Source organism: Cupressus sempervirens, chromosome 6 (genome assembly GCF_028749045.1).
Source record: "Cupressus sempervirens isolate cs-2001-9-10 chromosome 6, ASM2874904v1, whole genome shotgun sequence".
Lineage (NCBI taxonomy): Eukaryota > Viridiplantae > Streptophyta > Pinopsida > Cupressales > Cupressaceae > Cupressus > Cupressus sempervirens.
In genome coordinates, this window is record NC_143123.1 from 618,260,832 (window position 1) to 618,285,882 (window position 25,051).

Here is a 25,051-nt window from a genome sequence, read left to right on the forward strand (position 1 = left end):
CAATTGGTTTCCCTCCTTCCTTTCAGCATTTGGAGTTGATTGTGGAATGCACCAAACACTATAGTCCTAGGGATAGAACCATCAGGGATTCAAAATGAAATATTCTTGCAGATTTTTCTTCGGCATCCATTTCTGAAGCATTTGGGATTCCTTCTCATCCAAAGATGGTGACAAAAACAGAGGAATAGCCACTTAGAATCTACACCTCTGGAGTCCATTTCTATGAAGAAATAGTCAACAAAAGATGGTTGAAAAAGAATAGATCGCATCATTCCAAGATTCCTAAGGAAATAGTATGGCTCAACTTGCAAAGGGAGTATAACGACATGATCACGATGCTGAGTTGCATATTTGGCTTGCTTTATTCTTATTTGAATCTTGGATGTGGTACTTTGTTGAGCAATTGACAGGATAGATTGGGTTGGGCTCATAAGTGACAACTTGAATGAACAGTTGGTGAATCTAGAGCACACAAGAAAATTTTACATGAGCTCTACGTCATCTACTTGCTAGCACAGAGGATGAACTATGATGGATTATGATGCAAAGGACCAATTGGAAGTGGAACCCAACACTTAAAAGTTCATAAATGCTACTTGCAATTGCATTTATACTCAAAAGATGATTATATAAGGGTTAATGATGCATTTGCCATGCGTATAGTGAGAACACTGCAAAAGAGACTACATATGAGATTGTTAGTTGGTGCGATGAAGTTGGTTGAAGATTACGACGCCTGGTTCATCCAATTTCCTACCTTCTCATACATTCGAGTTCAAGGATTTTCCTTAGAGCCATGCAAGATTCCCAGGTACCCAATAGATAAGATGTTCTTGTTAGAGCTTACTCGACAATTTACAGCCTTTGACAAGATCTAGAAAGGGAAGAATAAGTTGGGATTGCAGTTCCCAATTTCCATAGGAGAAGAAAAAGTTGAGGTATGCCCATGTTTGAAGGCTGTAGAGATATCATCAGATGAACTCCACTTCTTTCGTCTTTCACATTATCTGAAAAGGCTCGATTTTGATCCCTACAACAAGATCACATCAGTAGTAGGATCAAAGTACCTACATAAAGTTCACCTTGAGGATTTTTGGGCAAATGTTGCGGATGAGTACGAGATTAGAAAGAGGATGCATTCTAGATTACCATTGAACATTATTAGAGCATGCAACATATTTCAGGTTCTTGATCAAATGGAGGAAGATCCAAATGTGATGCGAAAAGGATTCATTCTAGAAATGATAGTGTAGCCATATGATTGGAAAAGGAAAGAAGTCATAGATATAGATATTCTTTCAAAGCTAGTCTTGGATTTTACAAATTGGTGGATTGAGCGTAAGCTTGAAAAATTAGTTGCACCAGCCAATGGATTCACGTATAGGTTGCTTGGTCACCAACCACTTAGGGATGAAAGATTGGGACAAATATTTGAAGGGACAATTGGAGAAAGAGGAACTCCATTAGAGGATGTGGAACTAAGAAAGGGAAAGAAGTATCTCAAGAGAAGCATCCTAGGAGTGAGAAAGTCATCCAAGAGCTTCAAGTTTCAACATAAGAAGTAGAAACATGGAAATGTTCCCTCTGCTCAGAGTCGCACATTTAGTGTTCAAGAGATAGAAAGATTTGAAAGGCAGGAAGTAGATGTTAAAGTTTGTAGCTGCGATAGAGATCTTTATCTCTCAAAATCTAGACGTTATTACTGTTATTATCATCTTCAGCTGAAAAGGACATTTAAGTTTAATTTGTAATATTAAATGTAAATGACATGTGTCATTCACATGCATTGAGGCATGAATATTCGAAGCGTTATAATTAATTATAGGAGTTATGAGTATCTCAAGAGACCTTCGGTTATAACGTGAAGAGTCTCTTGTATTGATATATATTTGCATCAAGCAAAGGATATTGTGCGCTTGAATTCTATCATCAATGAAATGATAAGTTTTGTTGTGTCGCGGGGTTTTTCCCTTCATTCTAGAAGGGTTTTCGTAGGATATTTCTGGTGTCTTTGTTTTAGTCTTTATCTCTTTCTTATTGCTGGTTATCTCCAGTGATTTTTGGGCTCTAGTTTTAACATGGTACTAGAGCCTAGTTAGATAGTAGCAATCAGAATTTTGTGTGAAAGAAGAAGCTTCATGCGCCCAAAGGCGATTGTCTATGAGATGACATTTAATATCTTTGATTCAGTTTAATTTATGTTATGCCTCAATCTGTGAAATCATTGTTGCATGTCTATCAATCATTTTGATTTGAGATGATATTTGTGTGCATCCCTGTATTATTGCTCTAGTTTTTAGATATTCCATCTTTTGGTCTCTTCTTCAGTGAATGAAAAATTCAAGACAATTTCTTTGCGATGTATTGTTAATCACATAAATTAAGCTCTGAAATTTTGAGTGAAATCCTTTGTTTTCTTTTGAGATGGAACAATACAAGCCTCCCACAACTAGAATTGTCTTACAAAGCAATACTAGGTATCATGTATTTTTGAGTTTCAAGGGACTAGATGTGAGAAAGACTCTGGTTGAACATTTTTATGAAGCTCTACCCAAGGAGGATTGAATGTCTTCTTAGACAGTGACAAATTGGTAAAGGGGGAAATGATTGGGGTGAGCATAGAAAGAGCAATTGAGAGTAGTGTGGTATGCATTCCCATATTTTCCAATGGCTATGTGGATTCAATATGGCGTCTCAGAGAGGCAGCTGCAATGTCAAGGACTCCTGGGTTGATTATTCCTCTATTTTATCACGTGGATCCAACAAATGTTAGATATCTCGAGAAGGTGTCCCGTCCCTACTATTGATTATTTCTCAAACATTTAGGGCGACACCCAAAAGAGGAGATTACTGAGTGGAAGTGTGCCCTTCACCAGATCTGTTCTTACTCGGGCTGGTCCATGGACATGACTCAAGGCTGAAACATTTCCTACCTTCGGCTTGGAAACAAATTTGAATTTGCAACCAATATTTTTTTCTACACGTCATCTATTCTAATCACAATCATATGAGAGCACAAAATCTTGAGTCAGAGGCAATCATCTGAAGGGTAGGTTTGGTCAAGCCAATCTGCCGATCATGATAGTTTCTAGCAAATCAAATGATAATATGACAAATTCAAAAGCTACGGATGATGGGGACAACCATTTAAAAAAAAGTGCAAATTGTAGTAGCTTCTTGTTTTGCGTCTAGCTCAAAGATGGTGATTTGGTGAGTCTGTTCCTTTATCTCTTTTGTCGATCACTTCCTTCATTTTTTGAGATGGCTGAGTGTATTTCTTGACGTCATTCACGTTCTAGCATATTGCCAGTTGAATTTTATTCCTTTTTGAGTCATTGTGGCGGCCATGCCAAGGGTTCGGTCTTATGTCTTTTGTCTTGTTCTGTGGCAAGATTTATTATTATTACTCCTTTATGCTCATCTGTTTTACTTATTTCGTCAGTTTTATACACTTCACCATTCTCATATTTTATGTGTCTTCATTTTGTTTATTTATTTTTGTGTTGTGGATTATCAGTTTCCCTTCCTCTCATCTGTCGACATCCAATCTTTATTGTGCCATGAGTCTCTATTTTCAATTTGTAACTGACGTTTAATTTAGGTTCATTTTTCCTTCGATTCTTTTGGATTGCAAAAAGTTTCTTAAAATGTTAGTCTTTTCCATCATCTTCTTCAATACTCATGAGGCAACATGTTCTCGAGTGTTATTTTCTTCCTCTTCTTGTATCCATCATTTTTTATATCGATGTGTGCTGGCTTGGAAATGTCTTTGTGTTTATATCCTTGTCATCGAACTAATTTGGTTGGATTCTAGTCATGTTGCTTTTCTTATATGGCATCATGCCGTTGCTGGTGCAGGAGTAGGTCGAGGAATAGGTGACGTTGGTAGGGATATCAGATACCCAAGGCACAATGTTGTATAGAGGAAATCTCTAAATTCGATCAAAACACTATTCTTATTCCATTCGGGACTTAGGTCATTAGCATGGACCGGTTCTGTTGGATATGGGTCATGTACGATGAGACCAACTCTGCTTCAGATATAACACTCAAAGGGAGCTTATGATTTTTTGAGGGAGGTTTGTTTAGCTATCTTCTTATGATACTCAACGTTATATTTGTTTTTTGTTGCGAGGATGTTTCAATCATTGGATGCATGTTATTAATATGATTCTTTATTTGTGATAAGTTATTGGTATTGTAAAATTTGAGATTCTTGTTGGAAAAGAGTTCCAAATGCGATTGCATTCTTCAGCTACAAAGTGGGACTTTGTTGTGACATAGTATTGCATGAGGTTGCAAAGATAAGTATTGCATGGAATTTAAGAGATAAGTATTATTGTGATGTTGATATTATATTCTTATAACTATATTGATGCTATGAGATATATATTAGCTTTAGAGGCTTATTCTAAATCTCCTTGTGTATGTGTGTTTATTGAGATTAGACCACAAAAGATGAGTATTTATGGATATATTTTTGAAAGAGATTATTCTTAGCATTGATAGTTGATTTTAATATCTCTTGCTTCAGAATAAAGATTATAGCTCTAGAGGGAGATGTTGAGCTTTAGAGGGAGATTTTAGCTTCAGAGGGAGGATTCATTATTAAGGAGTGCTTATGGAATCCCTTTCATTCTCATATATGCTTGTGATGCTTGTGGTATATATAAAATTTGAGACTTAAATGGAATCAAGTCTTAGTTTGTTATTGCCTATTTTATTCTTGTGTGAATACATGAGATTGTAAGATCAGCTATGATAACTCTTTCACTATGCGATAGTGAACATCATTTTGAGAGAATCCATGATGACATCACGTTGAGAAACTTCGTGATGGGAGTTGGATGTCATGTTGAGAGATTCCATGACAATTCATGTTGAGAGAGTCCGTGATTAAAGGCTTAGCTATGAGTCTTACAAATCTTTTCATGTTGAGTGATTCCATGAATATGAGTAATTGTTATAGGTTTTCATGTTGAGCGATTCCATGAATATGAGTAATTGTTACAGGTTTTCATGTTGAGTGATTCCATGAATATTACTCGTTGTTATAGGTCTTCATGTTGAGTAACTTTATGAATTATGTTTTGAATTCGTATGATCAGGAATTTATTATTAACATTTTTTTGGTTGTAGCTTTGTGTGACTGTTCAGCTAAAGATCTCTCTCTTGCCAAGAGGGAATGTTAAAGTTTGTAGCTGTGATAGAGATCTTTATCTCTCGAAATCTGAATGTTATTTCCGTTATTATCATCTTTAGCTGAAAATGACACTTAAGTTTAATTTGAAATATTAAATGTGAATGACATGTGTCATTCACATGCATTGAGGCATGAATATTCGAGGAGTTATAAATAATTATAGGAGTTATGAGTATCTAAAGAGACCTTCGGTTATAATGTGAAGAGTCTCTCCTATTGATATATATTTGCATCAAGCAAAGGATATTGAACACTTGAATTCTATCATCAATAAAATGATAAGTTTTATTGCGTGGTTGGGTTTTTCCCTTCATTCTAGAAGGGTTTTCGCTGGATATTTCTGGTGTCTTTGTTTCAGTCTTTATCTCTTTCTTATTGCTGGTTATCTTTAGTGATTTTTGGGCTCTATTTTTAACAATAGAGACAAGCATAAGGAGATTCGAGCAAGAAGAAAATTTGGATAGGCCAGCGCATGATAGACTAAGTATAAATGCCTATGAAAAATCCGTGCGAGGGAGAGGGAGAGGGAGAGATCAAGATATAGCTATAGAGGAAAGTCTAACTACAATTTTAGAGCGAGAAATGATGGAGGCCGAAGATGGTCAACTAGAGGAAGAGGCTCTTGCAGTAGCAATACATCTTCCAAATGTTGAAGCCGTAGTTCCTGAAGTAATAGTGAATAGTCCAGGAGGTGAAGAGGAGATCGACATTTAAGAAGTCCAAAGGAAAGAGCAATTGGTGATTCCAGGGGACCAAAGTATTACCCATTCCAGAATGGTTGAGGCAATGAATTCAGATGAGTCAACAAAAGGAGGTTGATCCGGCAATTGATTTACATGAAATTTTGGACCAAGCAAACTGATCAGAAGAGCAAGGGAAAGCAAAAAGATTCACTAAGGTTGTGAGAGGAGAATCAGGATCCAGAATCTTGCAGATTGCAACTCCTACGGTCCACAAGAGTAAAAATCAGGTAGCTCCAGATGAATACCTTGTTACAGAAATAAATCTTGGTCGTGCCTCCTGGGAGCAAATATTAGAAGAATTTGATGACTCTACATAGGCTTTGAAGGATAGGCTAAAGAAGCTAGAAGATGGATACCAAAAACAAAAAGGAGAAATCAAAGTCTTGTGCCAGTACATCAACAACTTGCCTCCTTCGGTAAGAGAGGAAGGTCCGTTCTTAGTCCCTCCAACAGGTGTTTTAGTTGAAGTAGTAGATGATATTGACTGGATCAAGCAGATTGCTCAAGGTGCAAAGGTTGTCAAAGGAATTCAGGAGGAAGCCTTCAAACATGCAGAAGAATTAGTGCAAGTACATAGTAGGGCATTAGTTGCACTCTCCAGGATCCAGTGCATGGAGGAATCATGGGAGGATGAGCATATTTACCAAGATGAAATGATTTCCAAAATTTAGAATTTGATGGAGACCCCAAAGCAAGCATTGATTGATGGTCAAGTTATTAGCGAGGGGGATATCTATGATTTTCTTTGATGGTACAGTGCAGTGATCATAGCTAAGGAAATGTTTGAGAGCTTCACCAAGGAGTTCGCTTGATGTAAAAGGTGGTTGACAACATCAAACAAGGGGTATCCAATACAGTAGCATCCTTGTCACAAAGATTGGTGGAAGAAAATGACAATTGATAATTTTAAAGTCAAGTTAGAGGAATTCTTTCAACTGAATGTCTGTTGAAGAGATGATTTTGAGAACTTTTCCATCTTCTCAAATACAATGCACACCACTTAGGACTTACTATCAGATTGGGAGGAAAGCTTGGGAAAAGCAGAAAGAGCAATTGTAGTTCTAGAATTAAAGTAAGAATCGGCACCAAGCTTCAATACAAAGGAGTTGGAGACATTATTGGACCAATTCCATGCCTTCAAGCGGGGGAATCAAGGATAGATGCATTTAATGCATAGTGGGTGTTCTTAAGTGGTCATTTATTGCACCCTACTCCCTTCCCATACGAGCATGCATAGTGGACATTTATTACCCACTATAGTAGTGGATTCCTTATTGCATTATTGTAGTTTCCTTTTCTTTTCCCTAACCCTAATTAGGGCTGATGTGGCACGATCTTGGACATCAATAATTGTGATTATCCGGGCCGCCCATTGTAATTGAGGACCTATATAAAGGCCTCACTCCTCGTTTGTAAAGAGAGGGATTTTTGAGATTGTTGCTATGATCTACTAAGATAATAGAGTTTTCATTGAAGCTTGGCGAATACTTGATGTGTCTTGGTGCTTGCTTGTTCTCTTAAATTTCCTCGTTTAGATTAAGTTTAGCATAGTTAAAGTGTTGTGATTGCAATGGTGTTTTGATGAATTCCTTTGGTTCATACTTTTGATGTTTTAGTGATTCCAAATTGTTGTGCAAAGTTAGCTTGAACCCCTTCCATGATATATTTCACTTCTATCTTTCATATACATTGTTCTTAATGATGGTGTATGTGGTGGTATGGAAATCTTTTGCATAAACCTTGAAGATTGCACCTGTTCACTTGTAGTTGTAGTATAACTTGGTGAAGTAGAGCTCAGTAAATTGAGAAATTTATCCACTAGAGTACCATTTATTTTCATCGCTACTCTTAGGATTAGAATAGAATTCCTGAACCCTATCCTATTTCATTTCTGCATATTTTGTGAAAACCCAAAAAGTGCTTCATTGCAAAAACTTAAGATAGCTCCCACATCTCGTATGGCTTGAAATGCATTTGAGTAAACATGTAAGGCCCCTTGTGATCATCAAAAAATCACATCAACCACTGAGCTTATCCATAGTCAAGACCAAACGTTAAAAGAACCTTGAAGTCATTGTATGATCTTCTAGCAATCTTAGCCTACAGGAGACCTTATTCAAGAGAGGATAAGATATTTCGGTTCTATTGTTTGGTGGGTCATAAAAGACGAATCAATAGTATCTTCAAGTATGTTGTCCCTTCTATTAAGATCATATATCTTTGGGGTTCCTACATGTTCGATCTCTTCAATCATGTTGTTTGCAAGAGGCTCCATCGGTTTCACCACATTATTAATTTGACCCACAACGCGGGTCCTCTTCAGATCTCAACAATTACAGGTCCATCATGGTTGGGCACACCTCCAAACATCAAACCACAACTCTTCACATTCTCCTTTCTTGTTAGTTGGATCGGCATCACATTTGTGCCAAGGGACAAGTTGGGATCATCAGACTATGGACCACATCTTGACTCTTTAGGTCATTATTGAGGAGGCACGCCATCATTACTCAAAGGTTTACTGTTGCTTTGTTGACTTTCGCAAAGCTTTTGGTTCTGTCCTAAGGATGACCTTGTTTCAAAGTCTTGAAGACATTGGTATTTTGAGACTCTTTTGTGTGCTACCATGAAACCTTCTAAGTTTGTATTGGGTCATCTCAAGACCCCCGAGAACTCTTGGTTCTCACATTTCATCAGGAGTGCTTTTGGGGTCAAGTAGGGCTGCCTTTATCACCTACTTTGTTCGATACCTATATTGTTGAGCTTGAGAGGTTTCTTTAGGATCATACTCTTGCAGGAAATGGCTGCCTTGTTCACCAAGTTTTCTATTCTACACTTTGTGGGTGGCATTCTTTTGGTTTCCTCTTCGAAGGGCTTGTACAGATAAGTTAATGGTCTTGCATCCTTTTGTGACTTGAGGTACTTGATAGTGAATTTAGGGAAGACCATGGTGATGCTCTTCAATGCACTTAAGCCCTCTCACCTCCATTTCATTTATAGGGGCATGGAGGTGGAGATTTCTTCCTTATACACTTATCTTTAGGTTAGTTCTTTGGGTCCTGTTTTAGCATGAGACTTGCCCTTTAGCCACATATCAACAAGGGGTATGGATCTTTGGCTCTTCTTGAGTCATAGTGTTTTCAACACCATTTTTAGGACACTTTGTCCAAGATGACATTTATGGATACTCTTATTGGACCCACTGTTCTCTATGGATTAGGGGTCTGAGGTCCCTCTATTGGATTTCGATTGGGCCTTAGCTGAGCAGGTTCAGAGTCTCCTTCTTGAATGCATCATTAAGTGCAAACACTCCATCATGCACTACATTAAACTTGTAGAGTTTCAGGCTCGCTCGAGGCCATATTTTTGATCTGGTTTGGTTCCTTTATCACCTTCAAGGCTTTGCTGATTCAGTTGAGTGGTAAGTACCCTTTCTTCGCTTATGGTCATTGAAGTCTATTGCTGCTTTAGTGTTTTCTGGTTGGGGTCATGGTTGGGTCTCTAAAACTTTGACCCTTTTCAGTTCTATTGGGATTGAGATGGAACATTTCCCTCCCCATAGTACTCTCTTGATGTCTTGCCTTCCCTCCCCCCATATCTTCTCACTCACTGACAGGAGCTTAATAGGTGTGTCAAAGCAAATATCTACAGGCAGTTCATCCACACCATTTGTGTCAACCCAACGGGGGCCTTCAACCTAAGATGGCTTTTATGCAGGGCACTCTTTGGAGTTGAAGGATGAACTTGTTGTCGACCCTTGCTACTTATCTAACCATTGGTCTCATTTCCTTGAGATCCCCATAGGTTCCTTCGTAGTGGCTTCTCATCAGCTCCGTTTTGAGACAAACCATCAAATTGAGAAGTAGCCTAGGATTTTTCAGCTTTTTAGTCTTGGGGAGGTTGAGTCTAAGATTTACTTTATCTTCTTCTGCCCTTTATATTAGGAGATGAGAGGGAGGTTCTACCATCTCTTCAAGGAGGTAGAGTCGCTCTCTACCTCGAGGTACATAGATCAAAGGTGCCTTGCTCTTTATCTTTAGGAAGCCAGTAGGCTTAGGGATCATACACTTCAACACCAACTTGCGAGGCCTTAGTCTTGTTAGATTAGAGGGAGGCTCTACCGTCTTTTCTGAAGGAAGCAACACAAATAGAAACAAAACAAGGGGGGATGGGGAGAACCCCTTAGGGCCCCACTAAGGATCTTGGGAAACCGTGAATAACCTCAACACTAAAGAATAAACTACATGGCTAGACAGAGCTCTGGGCTGCCTCTGAACAGTCCTAGAAGATAAAGACTGCTCACCCTTACACCTTACTAGCATAAGAATACCTTAGGGAAGTTTCAAGCACTGTTTAAACTTTAGATAGGTATTCATGGGTCCAATAGCCTCTTTCTAAAACATAAGAGTTTTCCTTTGTAAAATTTGGAGAATAGACAGTCCACCCACATAAGCAAGGATTCAATGTAAAACTCGGAACACTGTGAATGCAATGTTTAGAGTCATTCTATATGGATGGGTAGAGTGCATGCCACATAATGCCTGAAGGCTACCCACTAATTTTTTGGAAATATGAACATGTGGAGAATATTTTATGAGCCCCTTCAACCATCTGTAGCTTTCATGTGATCTCCATGAGTGGGGTAATTACTTTAAAATGCCATTCTCATGCCATGAAGATGACTCTTTCAATGCCAAACAGAACTCCTGCAATGTGCCACTGCTTTTTGCCTCTTTTTTACTTGTATGAAGCTGCACCAGCGAGGCATAGCCTCCATGGACCTTGTGAATGAAAGTCAAACAAAAAACTCCTTACTTCTTCCACTTCTGCGAGCCCTAAAATTCCTCGAGAGAAGATTTCATGATAAGTTTTGGACAGTCAATGAAATGAAGTTTCTTTTTGCCTCCTGATTCTTTGTGCCTAAACCCTTTTTGTTAAATATTTCTTGATTCAACATAACTTTACAACCCCATAAACTAAGTAACAAAATGAAGAGTTTATGTAAAATAAACAAGGTGGGACACAAATATCAACATAAAACTTAAAATATTGATTGAAACTAATTCATTTGGTAATTAATGTGGCTTGCATTTAGATGTGCAAGTACAATTATGTTTGCTCGTGGATAAATGTAATTTCTTTGATTAGAAATCTTAGAATACAAAGGGAGGTAGCTTAAGAGTTCTAGATATTGTCTGAAACGTCTAGAAGATATTGGAAGCAATATGAATTCCTCTTGAACTATGCAACACTCTGAATAAATGGACATTTAATCCTTATCTCTTAATAATGTAATAGCGCTACATTAGTTATGTCAAAAAGCTAACTTATTATCCTTTAAGACTTCCAATGTTATTTCCCCATAGAATAATAAATACAAGCATACACTTGTTGACATGTCTTCCATCCAATTCTTGCAAGCTCCATGACACATTAAAATGCTAAAAGGTTCTCATTGGTTGAATGTCTGTAGGTCTTTTTGAAATGGTCCCAAATTTGAGATGACTGATACTGGATTCTTAGGAAAACGGCTTACTTTTTTGCTTCTCACATGCAATCCCTGTGTATTGCATTGAGATGCTTAAAATATATTTCTTATTTTGATATTTTGATAGGGAGCTTACGCTATGATTGGATGGTCACAAGGATGGTTTGTTGCTCCACTTACACATCCTTCTTCAAGGTACATCTCAAGTCATGCTTGCAATAACTTAAACTTTTGGTTAAGAAATTGAAATGAATTGATATTTTTTGTTTACTTCAATAAAAAAGGTGAATCACATATTATGCTTAGGAAGCTGACCAAGGCCATTGCAACTAGAAACAAAATTTAGATCTAGGTCATTTGAAAATGCAATTTCCATTTTTAACAGATTATTTTGCATAATTAATTTCAGACACAGTGTCTTCATTATGTAGTTGTAATCTGCAATAACAAAAGTTATTTTTGTAACATATCACCTGTTGACTATCAATTTGAATATGAGGTCCTTTTTGGCTACATTACAGGAATATTCTTGAGCTTGCTAAGGTGAAAGTTTTAAACCAACATGGTTCATGGGAAGAACTCTCCATACCTCGCAGGTATATAGTCTTCCATTCTTCCATTTTCTATTTTCATGTCTTATGTTTATTTGTCGAAATCCTTGGGTTTTGAACTAATTGCATTTTGGATCTAATTAAATTTTTCATTGGTTTGAAAAGTAGACAATTCTGTTTGAGAAGGATCTTTTTAGTGTGCAAACATTATGCTAAGTGATTGTCATTTCAAGCATTCTTCAATGCAAACATTATAAACAAATTTGGAATGGATATTATGGTTATTTTATGAGAATCCAGCTTATTATCAGTAATGGTCTGCTACGGATATTGATACTGAGTAAAGCATACACAGTCATAAACCATACAAGTGAAGCTACAACAGTCAATTGAAAATGGATACGGTTCTTTTCAGGATGGAAAAAACTCGAGCACTTCTATTGCTTGTTTGCCGAGGCAAAAATATAAATACGAGCCAATTAAAGAGTGTAGTTTGATCCTTTTATCTGCTCTAACTACATTCAAATTGAAGCGATGAAACTATTCTGCATCTCTACATCAGTTGGGGCTTTGGTCAAAAATTTGAAGTTGACCTGAATGGTTTCACACCAGGTTATTAATGGAGACCATTGAAACCTGAATTCAGAGATGGTTGTCACAAACAATATAAATGCTGTAATATTTATTAACCTATTAAATCCATGACTTGCTTTGAAATAACCCTTCACTGAATTTTGACCCTTTTAAACCCATATCACCATATCAGTGCTTTATCTGAAATATAATGTAGAACACAGCTTGAAAATACCCTACGATTCCATTTTGAAGAGGTGAATAAAACTAAAGTGGTGCGAAATGGTAGCGAATAGGGAGAATAAATGGTGGTTGGGTGTTTGGGTCCACTAAAATCTGTAGCACTGGCTTTTCCTTCTGTGGCACCTCACTTATCTTACAACAGCGATCTCTGTTTTTAACCATCCACACCTTTTGGTAATGTACAACCAATTTCAATATCTTCACAAATAATTTTTTCTGATTTACTGTAGTAATAGCAGACCTCTATCTATCTATCTATCTATCTATCTATATGTATATATATGTATATACACATATACATACATACATACATACATACATACATACATGCAATTTATTTTCTAGTTTATGCAATTCTGCACACAAATTTGACATTTGTATGAAGCTAATAAGTAGAACCAAACAGCAGGAATGAAACCATGGGTGAGTGTTGGAAGGTTGTCTAGGGCTTCTTCTGCAGCCGTTTTTTTGAGGGGCTGCAAGGGCTGGCTTTGCATTGGCAAGGATGGCTGCGGATACATATTCATAAGGATGATGGTGACGATGACAAAGATGTGGAGATGGAGGCAAGCTCATCATATGTTTCTGCCTATTATTTTGCTGTTTTGGTTGCTGCTGAGGATGTTGACAACTTCTATGGTGATGAGGTTGTTGATGGGGTCATTGTTGAGGTTTGTCATTGGAGGAGGATGTAAGGAGATTTTCCTTCTCCTTTTGATGATCTTTTCTCTCCTTTAGATGGGGTTGGTGTCTTTGTTTCCATGGATACTCCAAACTAAGAGTAGGATGAATCCCCTTTGGATATCCTCTTGGAAGCCTGTCTTAAGCAGAAAAAAGGTTGCTCATGTTTTTCAGTTGATGGTCAATGTTGGCAATCCTTTTTTGGGTCAATGAAAAGGGGTTCTTTCCTCTCCCAAGGGTGTTTTTCGTTCTGAGTTGAAACACATTTCCGTGGATCTGATGAGGTGTGCTGTTTCTACTCCAATGAAACATGGGATTCAATGTAAGGCTATTAAAGATGATGTTGTTTCTGCTGCTTCTGTCCTTGGTATGCCAAGGTTTTCTGTTAAAGAGTGTTGTTGATGCTTCTTCTTTGGAGTTTGAGTAGGTGTGTCAGGAGGTTGATGTTTCTCTTCCTAATGTTGACCTTAGAGATTTGGTGGTTCTCTGCAGATTGGAGGACTGTGGGCGGATGTTGCATCTTCTCTAGATAATGGTGAAATAGATGAGAGTTTTGATGTTCCTGCCCTGTTTTTTTCCCCCCATGTTGTTGGGTGGCAAGGGTATTTCTCGTGAGGTTTTGGAGGACGTGCAAATCCAAATGGATGTATTTCGATTCTCTTCTCATTGAGTTGAGTGTGCTAAGGAGTTTGTTTACGGAGAGATTTTGTGGTAATTGTCCCAATACTGACACTGTTAGAAAATGGATCTGTAGGGTTTGGAATCTTAGAGGTAAGGTTCAACTTTCTACAATGCTGAATGGCCTTTTATTTTTTCCTTTTTGTTAGAGTAAGTTCTAGAATCCTTCTCTGTTTTATGGGAGTGAATGGTCTTAGCCTTCAAGATTGATCTCCTGGTTTCAATACTTTGAAGGTAACATTAACGTTTCTTGTTTTGGCCTTGGATTTCTGGAACAAAATGATTCTCATGATTATTTCCAATTCTTTTGGCCAATATAGTGCCATTGATAAGATTCCTACTGGTATAATTAAATATCTTTAATTACACTTCACTTAAGTTTACTCAGGATCTGAGACACCTAGGGTTTGCACCTATATTAGCACATGGTGTAGGAGAAATTCCACTTTAGGTGGTGATAGTTGTTATCGGTGATCACATTTCACTTTATGTGTGAGATCCACCTTCGGTGCACTTATCACATTATCGTCCTTACATTATGCACATACATCATTGCATAGTGGAGGATGATCTACCTTTGGTGGACATGTGACTCCATTGTGTGTGGGTGATAACTTGTCTTCTTCATATCATAGTCTCTTATAAGCTTTCCTATATAAGCAGACCTATTACGTACATTTTTCTTGTGTCGATTATCAATAATATCATTCTTGCATCTTAGTGCAATTGTTTTGCCATTCTCTTTTGGAAGTTATCTTCATTTCATTTGATCTTGGGGGTGTTGTAGAGTGAACTAGAACTTTTAACAATCACGAATTCTTGAAGTGCTTGTTATTTGCTAGATTTTGTCTGCAAGTGGAGAGAAAAATCGGGGTGTCCCCACTCAGATTACCTTCACAGATTAGTGGTAGGGTGTAGCAAATTAAGCATTAAGACTCTGGTTATTTCAATTTGTCATTATTTTAATAAACTTTTAAGTGTCTTATGCCCATAACAGCTGCCTCAATAAGAAGAAACACCACTTTGTTTGGAATATGACAGATCAATTGTTGGTTAATAAGGAGGGGCCCATTCCTTTCTATTGGGAGACCCAAAATGCTGACATTGAAAGAAAGTTCTCCTTGGATTATTCGAGGATGGATAATGCACTTGGGGTGATAGAAGAATATGCTAGTAATGCACTTGAATATTCACCTATTTTTTCCAACCTATATTTTTTATTTTCCTTTTTCACCATGTATCCAATATTATGCCAGAAACGTGTCTTGCTTAATACTTTTTTAGAAAGGGGACATTACATTTAGCCATAAAAATTCACCTCTTGCATAATGAGATATTTGATTGAACAATAATTAACCCAAAATCACAAATAGTGGATGCTAAAAATAGTAGGAAGCTAAAATTATCATGACCTCTAATAAAGTATTTCAAACTTTGAGTAGCCCAAATAAAATGCGGTTTAGTCATTTATTTTTAAAAATTACTAGATGTTCAATGTGTTCAATTGCCTTCTGTGGATGTGGATCTATTTGTCTCTACTATAGTGAGTTAGTAACCGTCTTTCAATTTTGCTATTTGAGTTGCAATTTTATATACACTATCTCTAGGTATTCTGCTCAATCTTTGAGATTAAAAAGTTCGGCCAATTTTGATTTTATTTTTTTCCCTTCATGCTAAGCCGCAATGGTAATCTTATATAGTGCACCTAACTAAAAGCTTGCTTATTACTTTAGGTTTCAGGAGATAGTTTTAGATCTTATAATTTATAAATCATCCCTTACTCATTTGAAGAAAGGTTTGTCTCACTGTTTCTTGTTTTATATTATCCCAAAAGAGGAAAACTAAAATGTTAACAATTAAAACATTCTGAATGATATTTGCGTTCCTTTTAAAAAATACTTGGAGTTATGCTCCTTGAGTTATGTCAGAGTTCTCATGTTTTCAATCATGGAGTCCTTGCCATCATTAATTTCATCCTAGCATAATCAGTCCATATTGACATATCTAATTATATTCATGATAGGCTTAATGAAACTCAAAACATATTCCACATGAGCTCACCAGTCATCATTGAAGATCAAGTTTTTTACTTTGGGTTCTCTTTTTATTTTACTTCCTCCATACACTCCAAATTTTGTTTTATAACCATCCTGCACAATGGTTATCACTTCACCACTAGCTGTCTCGAGGCAATTATGTGCAATTCATATTCTACCGAAACATCTTATGTGTTGGCAGTTTTGTTTTTGATGGCTTCGTTATTTGTCTTTTAGGTAGGATTAAAAGACCAGTCATCTTCTATTGTTGCATCACAACATGGTGTTCTGCTAGTTATATTTAGCTTGGTATATTGTTAGAGTTTCACAATTGAGATTCATTTGGCATGTTCGGCATTTAATTAAGTCATTTTAATATATATTCTCTTTGTATTACAGCATTAGGTCAATTGTTTGCCTCAATTTACCCAGCTTTTCTGGTGGCTTGAATCCTTGGGGTACACCAAATGATAAAAAGTCTCGAGAGGTGAGTTACCATCCTCAGGTTTGGAAAGCTTTTTATATTTTGATTTTATATTGATAATTGTTCTGCTTTCTATATTTTGATTTTATATTCATGGCAATGATTTGTTCCTCTTCTTATTTGTACTTGCAATGATTTTATTAAAGTATTGTTTGGGTTTTGAAATTGAGTGCACCTTGATGTTTCTAACACAAGGATTATGCTGCCACATATAATTTCTGACTTTGACTCTCTATTCTTGAATTGTATGAAGAGAGGATTGACTCCTCCATATGTGGATGATGGACTGATAGAGGTGGTTGGATTCCGCGATGGTTGGCATGGACTTGCTATACTGACTCCCAATGGTCATGGAACACGCCTTGCACAGGTCCCCAAGAGACTCTATTTTTCTTTAATTAGATAGGGCCACTATTGGATAATACTTCTTGTATGGTTTATTTTTCAATTTCTAAAAGATAATTTTTATTAGATGAAACTTTTGAAGGTAACAGTTTTCACTTTTAAAGAAATCTGTATTGAAAGGTTAAGAAGGTTTATTGCTGATCGGCCTATTGGCTTTATATGGTTACCTTGGGTTTGATTCTTATCATGTCCAATATCTCAAAATGACATCTATCGCTAGGATATAAACTGGACTGTGGCTTAATGGGAGTGTTGGATGTAACAATCCACACTCGTAAAGACTTGTACCAAGGCAATTAGCTTAGCAGTAGACCAAACAAATTAGGTGGTCTTGGTTTGAATTTCATCCTATACATGGTTTTTAAGAAATCCCAATTACACTTATTTTGGAAAAGACACATAATATGCCCATGACATTATTCTCATTATATTTGTGTATATAAGTGAAATATGCATAATAGTGAACATTTATGGTGCATGTGATAGTACATTTACATCTCAAACGCTGCAATGCATGATTATGTAATAGTTTGTGTGTGGTTTGTGGATGCAGTCACATGGGATTCGTTTTGAATTTCACAAGGGGGCTGCAAAGCACACATACATGAGGATGGATGGAGAGCCCTGGAAGCAGCCTCTTCCAACAGACGATGATACAGTAACTGTTGAAATCTCTCATTTTGGACAAGTTACAATGCTTGCAACTGATAACTGTATAGCTAAGAGCATACATGATGCAAAGGACTCTATTACAACTTTTGAAGAGGAAGCTGATGAAGTAGAGGAAGAAAACATAGATGATGAAGAAATTGAATTAAGAAGAAAATTTGGTGCTGCAAATACCTTCAAAATAGATGCAGATCACGTCGATTGATCATTTAACAATTGACATTATTTATTTGTTCCATCTCTAAATGCAGTATATTTTTATCTGCTCTTGTAGAAATTAGAATTTTCTTAAATAGGGACCAATTGATGTTCATTATGAATGGGTATGGGATTTGACTGATGGTGTTTGTATTTTAGCGGACTACTATGGATTATCAACATTGTTTGTAGCATATTGTGTATCAATAGAACATTTTCTCATCAAATAGTTGAGTTGTCATACTTATTGTGGAAAAGAAGGCAGACCCTTCATATATATTTTTCATGTATGTTATATTTTGGCAGTTTGAGTGCTGCAAAGGTTTTGTACAATACAATATAATAACAAGCTTTTTAACCTGCTAATAACTTTTAAAACTCATGACGTTTTTCGTTTTGCATTCTCTGAAAAAAAAGAGAGAAATGGAGAAAAGAGGATAGACATCAATTTCTAAACTTGTTGGTTAGTGTACCTGTACATTAAGAAATAAGCATTGAGCACCCACATAATAGTGTCAAGGCCAATGAAATCAGCTGTACCAATAGCATTCTTATTTTCCAAGTTCTCAAATGCTTATTACTTTTTCACTAAACAATGAGCTTGTTTGTTTGTAATTAACATCCTACTTAAAAATTGTTCAAACAGTAGCTTGCAATTGTTCACCTATTAAAGATATTGTTTAATGTTTAAAATATAATTTATTGTTAAATTGGATATGATGAAGGCTTATGATAGATTAAATTGGTCCTTTTTATTAAAGGTATTATCAAAATTTGGGTTTTCCAAAAATGGTGTAAATGGATTATGGCCCGTCTCTAGTGCCCATTTCTCTGTTTTAATTAATGGTTCTGCTGCGGGCTGTTTCTTTGCATCTCGAGAGGTAAGGCAATGTGACTCATTATTCCATTTTCTTTTTATTATTATGGCTGAGACCTTAAGTTGGACTATTAATGCTTCTCATTTGACTGGTTCATGGTTAGGTGTTACCATTCCAGATATATTTGTTACAGTCACACACTCTTTATTTGCCGATGATACACTTCTTTGGTATGACATCCCTTCTTGAGGCCAAACAGATTTGCAAAGTTCTTGATATTTATTGTTTGGCATCAGGCTAAAAAGTTAATCCGCAAAAATCTAAAATATATTTCTTTAATATTGATCCTAATCTTGCTAATAGGATTACTGGGATTCTTGGTTTTTAATTTGATGTCCTCCCATCTACTTATTTGGGAGTCCCTTTTTCATTGGGTCAAACAAGGTTGCTTATTGGCAATCAGTTGTCAATCAGATTAAGTCTAGGGTGTTGGCTTGGAAGGCTAGATGGTTATCCCTTTCTGGTAGAATCTTGTTAATCAAAACTATATTATCAGCCATACCTAATTTTCTAATTTTTACTTTTTTGTCTTGCAAGCCCCAAAATCTATCCTCGGTCAAATTGATAAGTTAATTTGGGATTTTCTTTGGATTGCCAATATGACGGGTGAAAAGAAACTTCCTCTCATATCTTTATCAAAAATGTCTTCCTCACCTTCTACTGGTGGTGTTGGTCTTCTCAACCTGGTTGCTCGTAATTTGGCATTTGGTGGTAAACTTGTTTGGAAATTGTTTTCTCAACCTAACGTTATATGGTGTCGACTGATGCAAGAAAAATATCTTGACAATCATGTCCTAACTAGAATCTTAACAGTTCTAGATCCCCCAAAAGGTTTGGCCATTTGGAATTTTGTTGTTAAGTTTTGACATATTATTACCTCCTCTATTTCTTGGGAAGTCCACGATGGTGAATCAGTCAATTTCTAGTTGGACTCATGGAATGGTTTGCCTCCATTTTACACCATTCAACCCTTCATTGATATTTGGGTAGTGGCTCAATTACATGGGGATCAAAGCTTGTTAATTATGTCTCTGCGGTTTCTATATATTCTGGATCTGTCCTTTGGCTTGACTTCTCCCTCCTTCCCATTGATCTTTAGAATGCTTCTTCTGCTAATCTTTCTTTCGAAGCAATCTATTTTCTTTTCACGATCTTCTGATCGAATTTTTTGGTGTCCATTCCTGGATGGTAAGTACTCTGTTAAGTTGGGGTATGAATTGATTAATGCCTCTCAAAATGTCAAAGCTAAACAAAGGGTGTGTCATTTTTGTTGGCATAAGTCTGTCCTTCTCAAGGCATGATGTTTTACCTGGCTTGTTTTACTCAACATTGCTAATGTTTTTTCATGTGTGCTATGCAATCAGGCCCTTGAATCGATTGATCACCTTTCTCTTAATTGCCCCTTTGCTTGGGATTGCTAGCTCTTTGTCTTGGGAAAGCTTGACTTTCCGATGCCTCTTCCTTCAACTGTGGGACCTCTTTCAAGCTTGGCTTGTTTTGTATCCCAAATCCATGTTTTCATGTATTTGGATTTGTTCTCCATTTTTGGTTTTATGGGCTAGTTGGTGGGAAAGAAATAAGCATATATTTTGAAATTCCCCTTCTTCTCTATAGACTGTGCTTAATAAACTTCACCATTCCATTGTTGAAGTTACAAATGCTTATACATATAAATTTATGGGGGAGCGAGGATTCTCTTATTGGGATAATATTATGTCTAAAAGGTGGATGGAATTGAAGTTCCATTCTCTCCCCTTTCTCTTTTGTCCTAAGGATAGACTTCAATCTCGGGCCTTTGTTAAATGGTCCCCTCTAGCTGGTTTTATCAAATTAAATTTTGATGGCTCTTCTAAGGGTAATCCGGGTAAGTCTAGGATTGGTTTTGCTCTTCGTGATTAGCTTGGTTCTGTAATCTACTTTGAGGCTTGCCCTATTGCCCCTAGTACTAACAATCTTGTTGAAGCTTATGCTATGTTACAAGGTCTTTCTGTTGCTAAGAGACTTTGTGTGCATCATATTCATGTAGAAGGGGATTCCTCTGTAATTATTAATGTATGCATTCAGAGAACTTCTTTTTCAAGACATTCACTATGTGTCATCACATATATGGTCCCTTGACTCTTTTTCTGATGTTCTTCTTACTCACACATTCTGTGAAGGTAACACTTTAGCAGACTTGCTTGCTAATTATGGGGCAGAGGATTGCCATATTGTTTATCCATCCACTGATGTGACTCCGGCATCCCATTTGGCGATCTTCAACTTGATCCAATCCGAGTCTATTTAAATTCTCTGACACCTCCTTTGTGGCTGATCATTATGCTAACTTATTTATTCCATCTTATGTCATCTTCGTACGGTTGATGATTACAAATTGATGTCAATCTTTGCTTTGCTCTTATCGTATCTATCCTTTTTTGTACATGTCAGCATTTATTTGTGATGTTTGTTTCATGAGTATGTAGGTGTTTTGACAATTTGGCTCGTTCCCGCACGTTTGCATATCAATGGATCTTTGTCTTTTGCTTGATTTGGTGTACTTCACGATAAATATTTTGTAATCATGTTTTTGAATGTGATATTTTTGCTTCTTCTCTCCTTCCTATATATTATTCTTTAACTGGGTCTTTTGGCTTATCCTTCACTTTGCTCTTACTACTTATTTGCCATGGCTTTCAGTCGTTATGCAGATGAGTTTCGACCTTTCAATCTTCATATTCTTCTTTCTGCTCCTGGGCTTGACGTTCCCCTTCAAGTTGTTATCAATGATGCATACCTTTCGACTATGTTTAATATCCATTGTCCGAAATGTGCTAGGTGCATTTGCTGGCTTATTGGGGAATCTATGTTGTCCCCCCATTTTGGCATAATTATATCCTCGTCCCAAATTGTCTCCATCTTCTGTTCAAACTTACTTGACTTGTCTCAATCGTGGTCCTTACTGGTTTCAATAGCTAATTGGGTTATTTTGCCACATTATTTGCATGATAATGCCCTTCTCATTGCAGTTCAGAAGTACAATCTCTAGCAGGTGGAAGCATTTGTTGGTGGGCTATTTCTGTGCTAGCTTCTTCTTCATTTGGACAAACATGTTATGATCCTTGCTGCAATTAAAGACTGCATTGCCACTTCTTCCATCTTGCCCTTGGATCATCTTCTGAATCAGACCCCTTTTGATGCTGCTATTAGGGGTAAGGCTTTCACTCCCACTTATGCGATTCTTGGTATTCTTTCACACTCTTGCAATTGTCCTCCAAGCTTGGGGGCTGGTGTTGGTTATACCATGCCTTTGTCTCCTTTGTGTCACTCTGTGGATCTCCCCTCTCATGTAGCTTCCTCATCCTCTCCCTTTGTTTCCTCCCCCCCTCTTTGACCTGTTGATCCCATCCATGAGCATGGTGATATGATATGGAGTTTGTTGTTTTTCTCCCCTCCCTCTCGATGTGGCTTTGGGGGTGGCGATTCATAATTTTTTTGTTCCCTATGTTTGTTCTTTTTTTGGCTTGACTAACTTGAATGTTCTTTGGTCAGCTCTTTTCACTTGATATCATATTGCCCTTTGTGGCCTACTGCTCCTACTCGTACTAGTCGGCTGCAACTTTGAGGTGTCTTCATGCATCTTCCCATCTTCATGATTGCTCATTTATGTGGATTAGCTTTTTCACATGTGTACTGTATCTATGTATTTCCCATGTAATTGAGGTTTGGGTGTTATTACTTTTGTAATGTATGAGGATATCTCTGCCTTTTTCATTAGGTTCATATTTTACTGATAGTTTGTTCTCTGCCTTTTTTTGTAATCTGGTTCCGTGGTGTCTCTTTGTCCAGGAATCTTGGGTAGTTTTAGGTCTGAATCAGATAAACTCTATTCTTTTTTGTAAATGGGTTATGAACGAAGTTTTCTTTCCTGGTTCTTTCTTCGGGAGCCCTTTTGAACTAGATGATTATTAATATAAATATAAAGTTTTGCCAAAAAAAATAAATTTTTTTTTTATCACTATAGAGAGCTTGCAATTAATTGGACATGGGTCATTATCAACAATTGGCTATGAGATTTTGACTGGAAGAATCCTTAGGCCTAGTTTAATTTGAAATGGTAATAAGTTAAAATTCCAGAAATTTTGGTTTTCAATGTTGAAGATTTTATTCAAATTTTGTATTAATTGTTTGCAATACTAAAATATAAAAGGTCTCTTTGTGGTAATGTACTTGGTTTGCACTTGGTCTGCTTGGGCCTACCCTAGTTTGGCCCAAAAAATCCAGCTTGCCTGGGTTTGAACCCTGCTCAATCCACAATCGAGAGAGCCAAAACCAAGAATCGGTTCGAACCTTTTCCAAACCAGGGTCCCAAGTAGGCAAATTGACTTCATATGTTGTAATTAATGTAAAACAAAATATAAGAGCTTATATAATTGAGTGAAAGTTCACCTATGTGCTACAATGAGCTTAGGAAAAGAAAAGAAATTCTAGAGCCAAATAATAAAGGTTGCGACAAACAATTATGGGATATATCAAAAAATAAAACATAGATATTGTAAGTAACAGAGCAAAGGAAAAATTATATTTTCATGGAAGGATCATGCAAACCTTCTAGTGGCTTTACAGTAATGTTTGGGCTACATCCTTTAACTCCATCACCATCTTCCCAAGTGAATGATACCCACCATTGTCCAGTAGAAGAGGTCCATTGCAAAAGACCTTAAAAAATGACACTATAGAGGTTACTAATGAGAGCATTTATCGTTGCTTTGTTAGTCAAAACCCCTCTAATTCGCAATCTTCATTTTGATTTGCTACAATAAGATTTTTTATGCATTGAAGAAGAGACATTATTTCATAGTTGCATTTGACATTGACTTGCCCAAGTTGTCGACCAAAATGCATATTGAAACAAACATTGCATCTAACTGAGTGCAAGTCTAGCTCATCAACATTACATTCATGATGAGTTATCGTAGACATTGTGATACATTCTCACCTCTTTGACATTGCATTAATCACTATAGAGAGATCAATTTGTGAACACATAAAAGGCTTGCATAAACAAGCATCGACTCCTTCATTGCCCCGTGTGGATTTATCTCTCTGCATCTTGCATTAAACATTGCTAATTCATCATGCATGCGTCTTGATCAAGCTCCAATGTTGGTGCATTCCAATCTAGCTCCAACACTCAACTCTTTATGAAGCGACTCCTTTCTTTTGCAAAGATTTGTGGGTACTTGCGAATTCCTCCCATTTCTCAAGCAATATTGTTCTTCCCTCCAACATGTCGTTGAGTTGATTCCTTCCACACAATCTACTCAACAAGTAGTTTTGGAGAGGATATTCAACTTTCCACGTCACACATCTCATCCCTCCAAGTCAAAAATAGTCAAATAGAGGAAAGAAGTGGACATTCGCCTATTGGGCATCATCAAGCATTGAAGTGGAAATGATAACATCACAATAACATCCCTTGGTCATTTTTCTCAAAGGTCATAAGGATCCATGGATATAGTTGAGTTGATGAAATACAACTTGGCTATAGTGATTTAGAGGGAGCATATCATATCAAGATGGGTTCTCTAGTTTCCAGGAAATTGTAGTAGTCAAAGGACTATGATTCATATGATAAAGTTCCATGTATATAGGTTAGAAGGCCTTTATGTGGATATCTAGGATATTGTATTCCTAGATGGATGGATACTTGTTGGATCAAGGAACATTCTAGAAGAGAGCTTGATTTGGGATAAAGAACAACAACACAATTTGTTGAGGTCAAAAGGTTGATATCAAATTTAGAGAGACTTTGGCAGTTCAACTGAAGCAAAATAAGAGAGTTCAAAAGTTTGATATATTCTAAATGAGTTTTTCTTTGTGAGAAATAAGTCTGAGGTGAAATCTTTTATTCCATCCTTTGATATGGTTCATTATGGATGTCATGTGTGACACCATAATTACGCTATGTGGGACAATTCGTGGTGATTTTCCATGTACTTGTGATATGAACATCCTTGTGAGATGATGATCTTGCAATGCTGATGATCTCACAATGATAAGGCACTTGTACATTGTTACCTTCATTACGGGGTGACGATCTCACAAATGATGGCGAATTCTCTACACCCATTATGGTGGGTAACACATGTGGTGATAGCTAACAAAATGCCATAATGGTAGATATCTTACATCCATTAGGGTACGTAACACATGTGATGATACCTAACAATATACCAAAG

The 25,051-nt window shown here is 36.8% G+C and overlaps 1 protein-coding gene across 4 annotated transcripts in view; it reads left to right on the plus strand.

The window, feature by feature from the left end:
- LOC149553763 (diacylglycerol kinase 1-like) overlaps positions 1-18,179 on the plus strand; it is a 58,628-nt gene extending 40,449 nt beyond the window's left edge. For all 4 annotated transcript variants that reach the window (XM_089789123.1, XM_089789121.1, XM_089789120.1 and 1 more), the window contains exons 9-13: positions 11,562-11,629; positions 11,956-12,030; positions 16,596-16,683; positions 16,934-17,050; positions 17,639-18,179. In XM_089789123.1, the coding sequence (XP_089645249.1) occupies positions 11,562-11,629; positions 11,956-12,030; positions 16,596-16,683; positions 16,934-17,050; positions 17,639-17,959 (669 nt within the window). In that variant the 3' untranslated portion in view covers positions 17,960-18,179. The remainder of the gene's footprint in view (positions 1-11,561; positions 11,630-11,955; positions 12,031-16,595; positions 16,684-16,933; positions 17,051-17,638) is intronic.
- Positions 18,180-25,051: the final 6,872 nt, after the last annotated feature.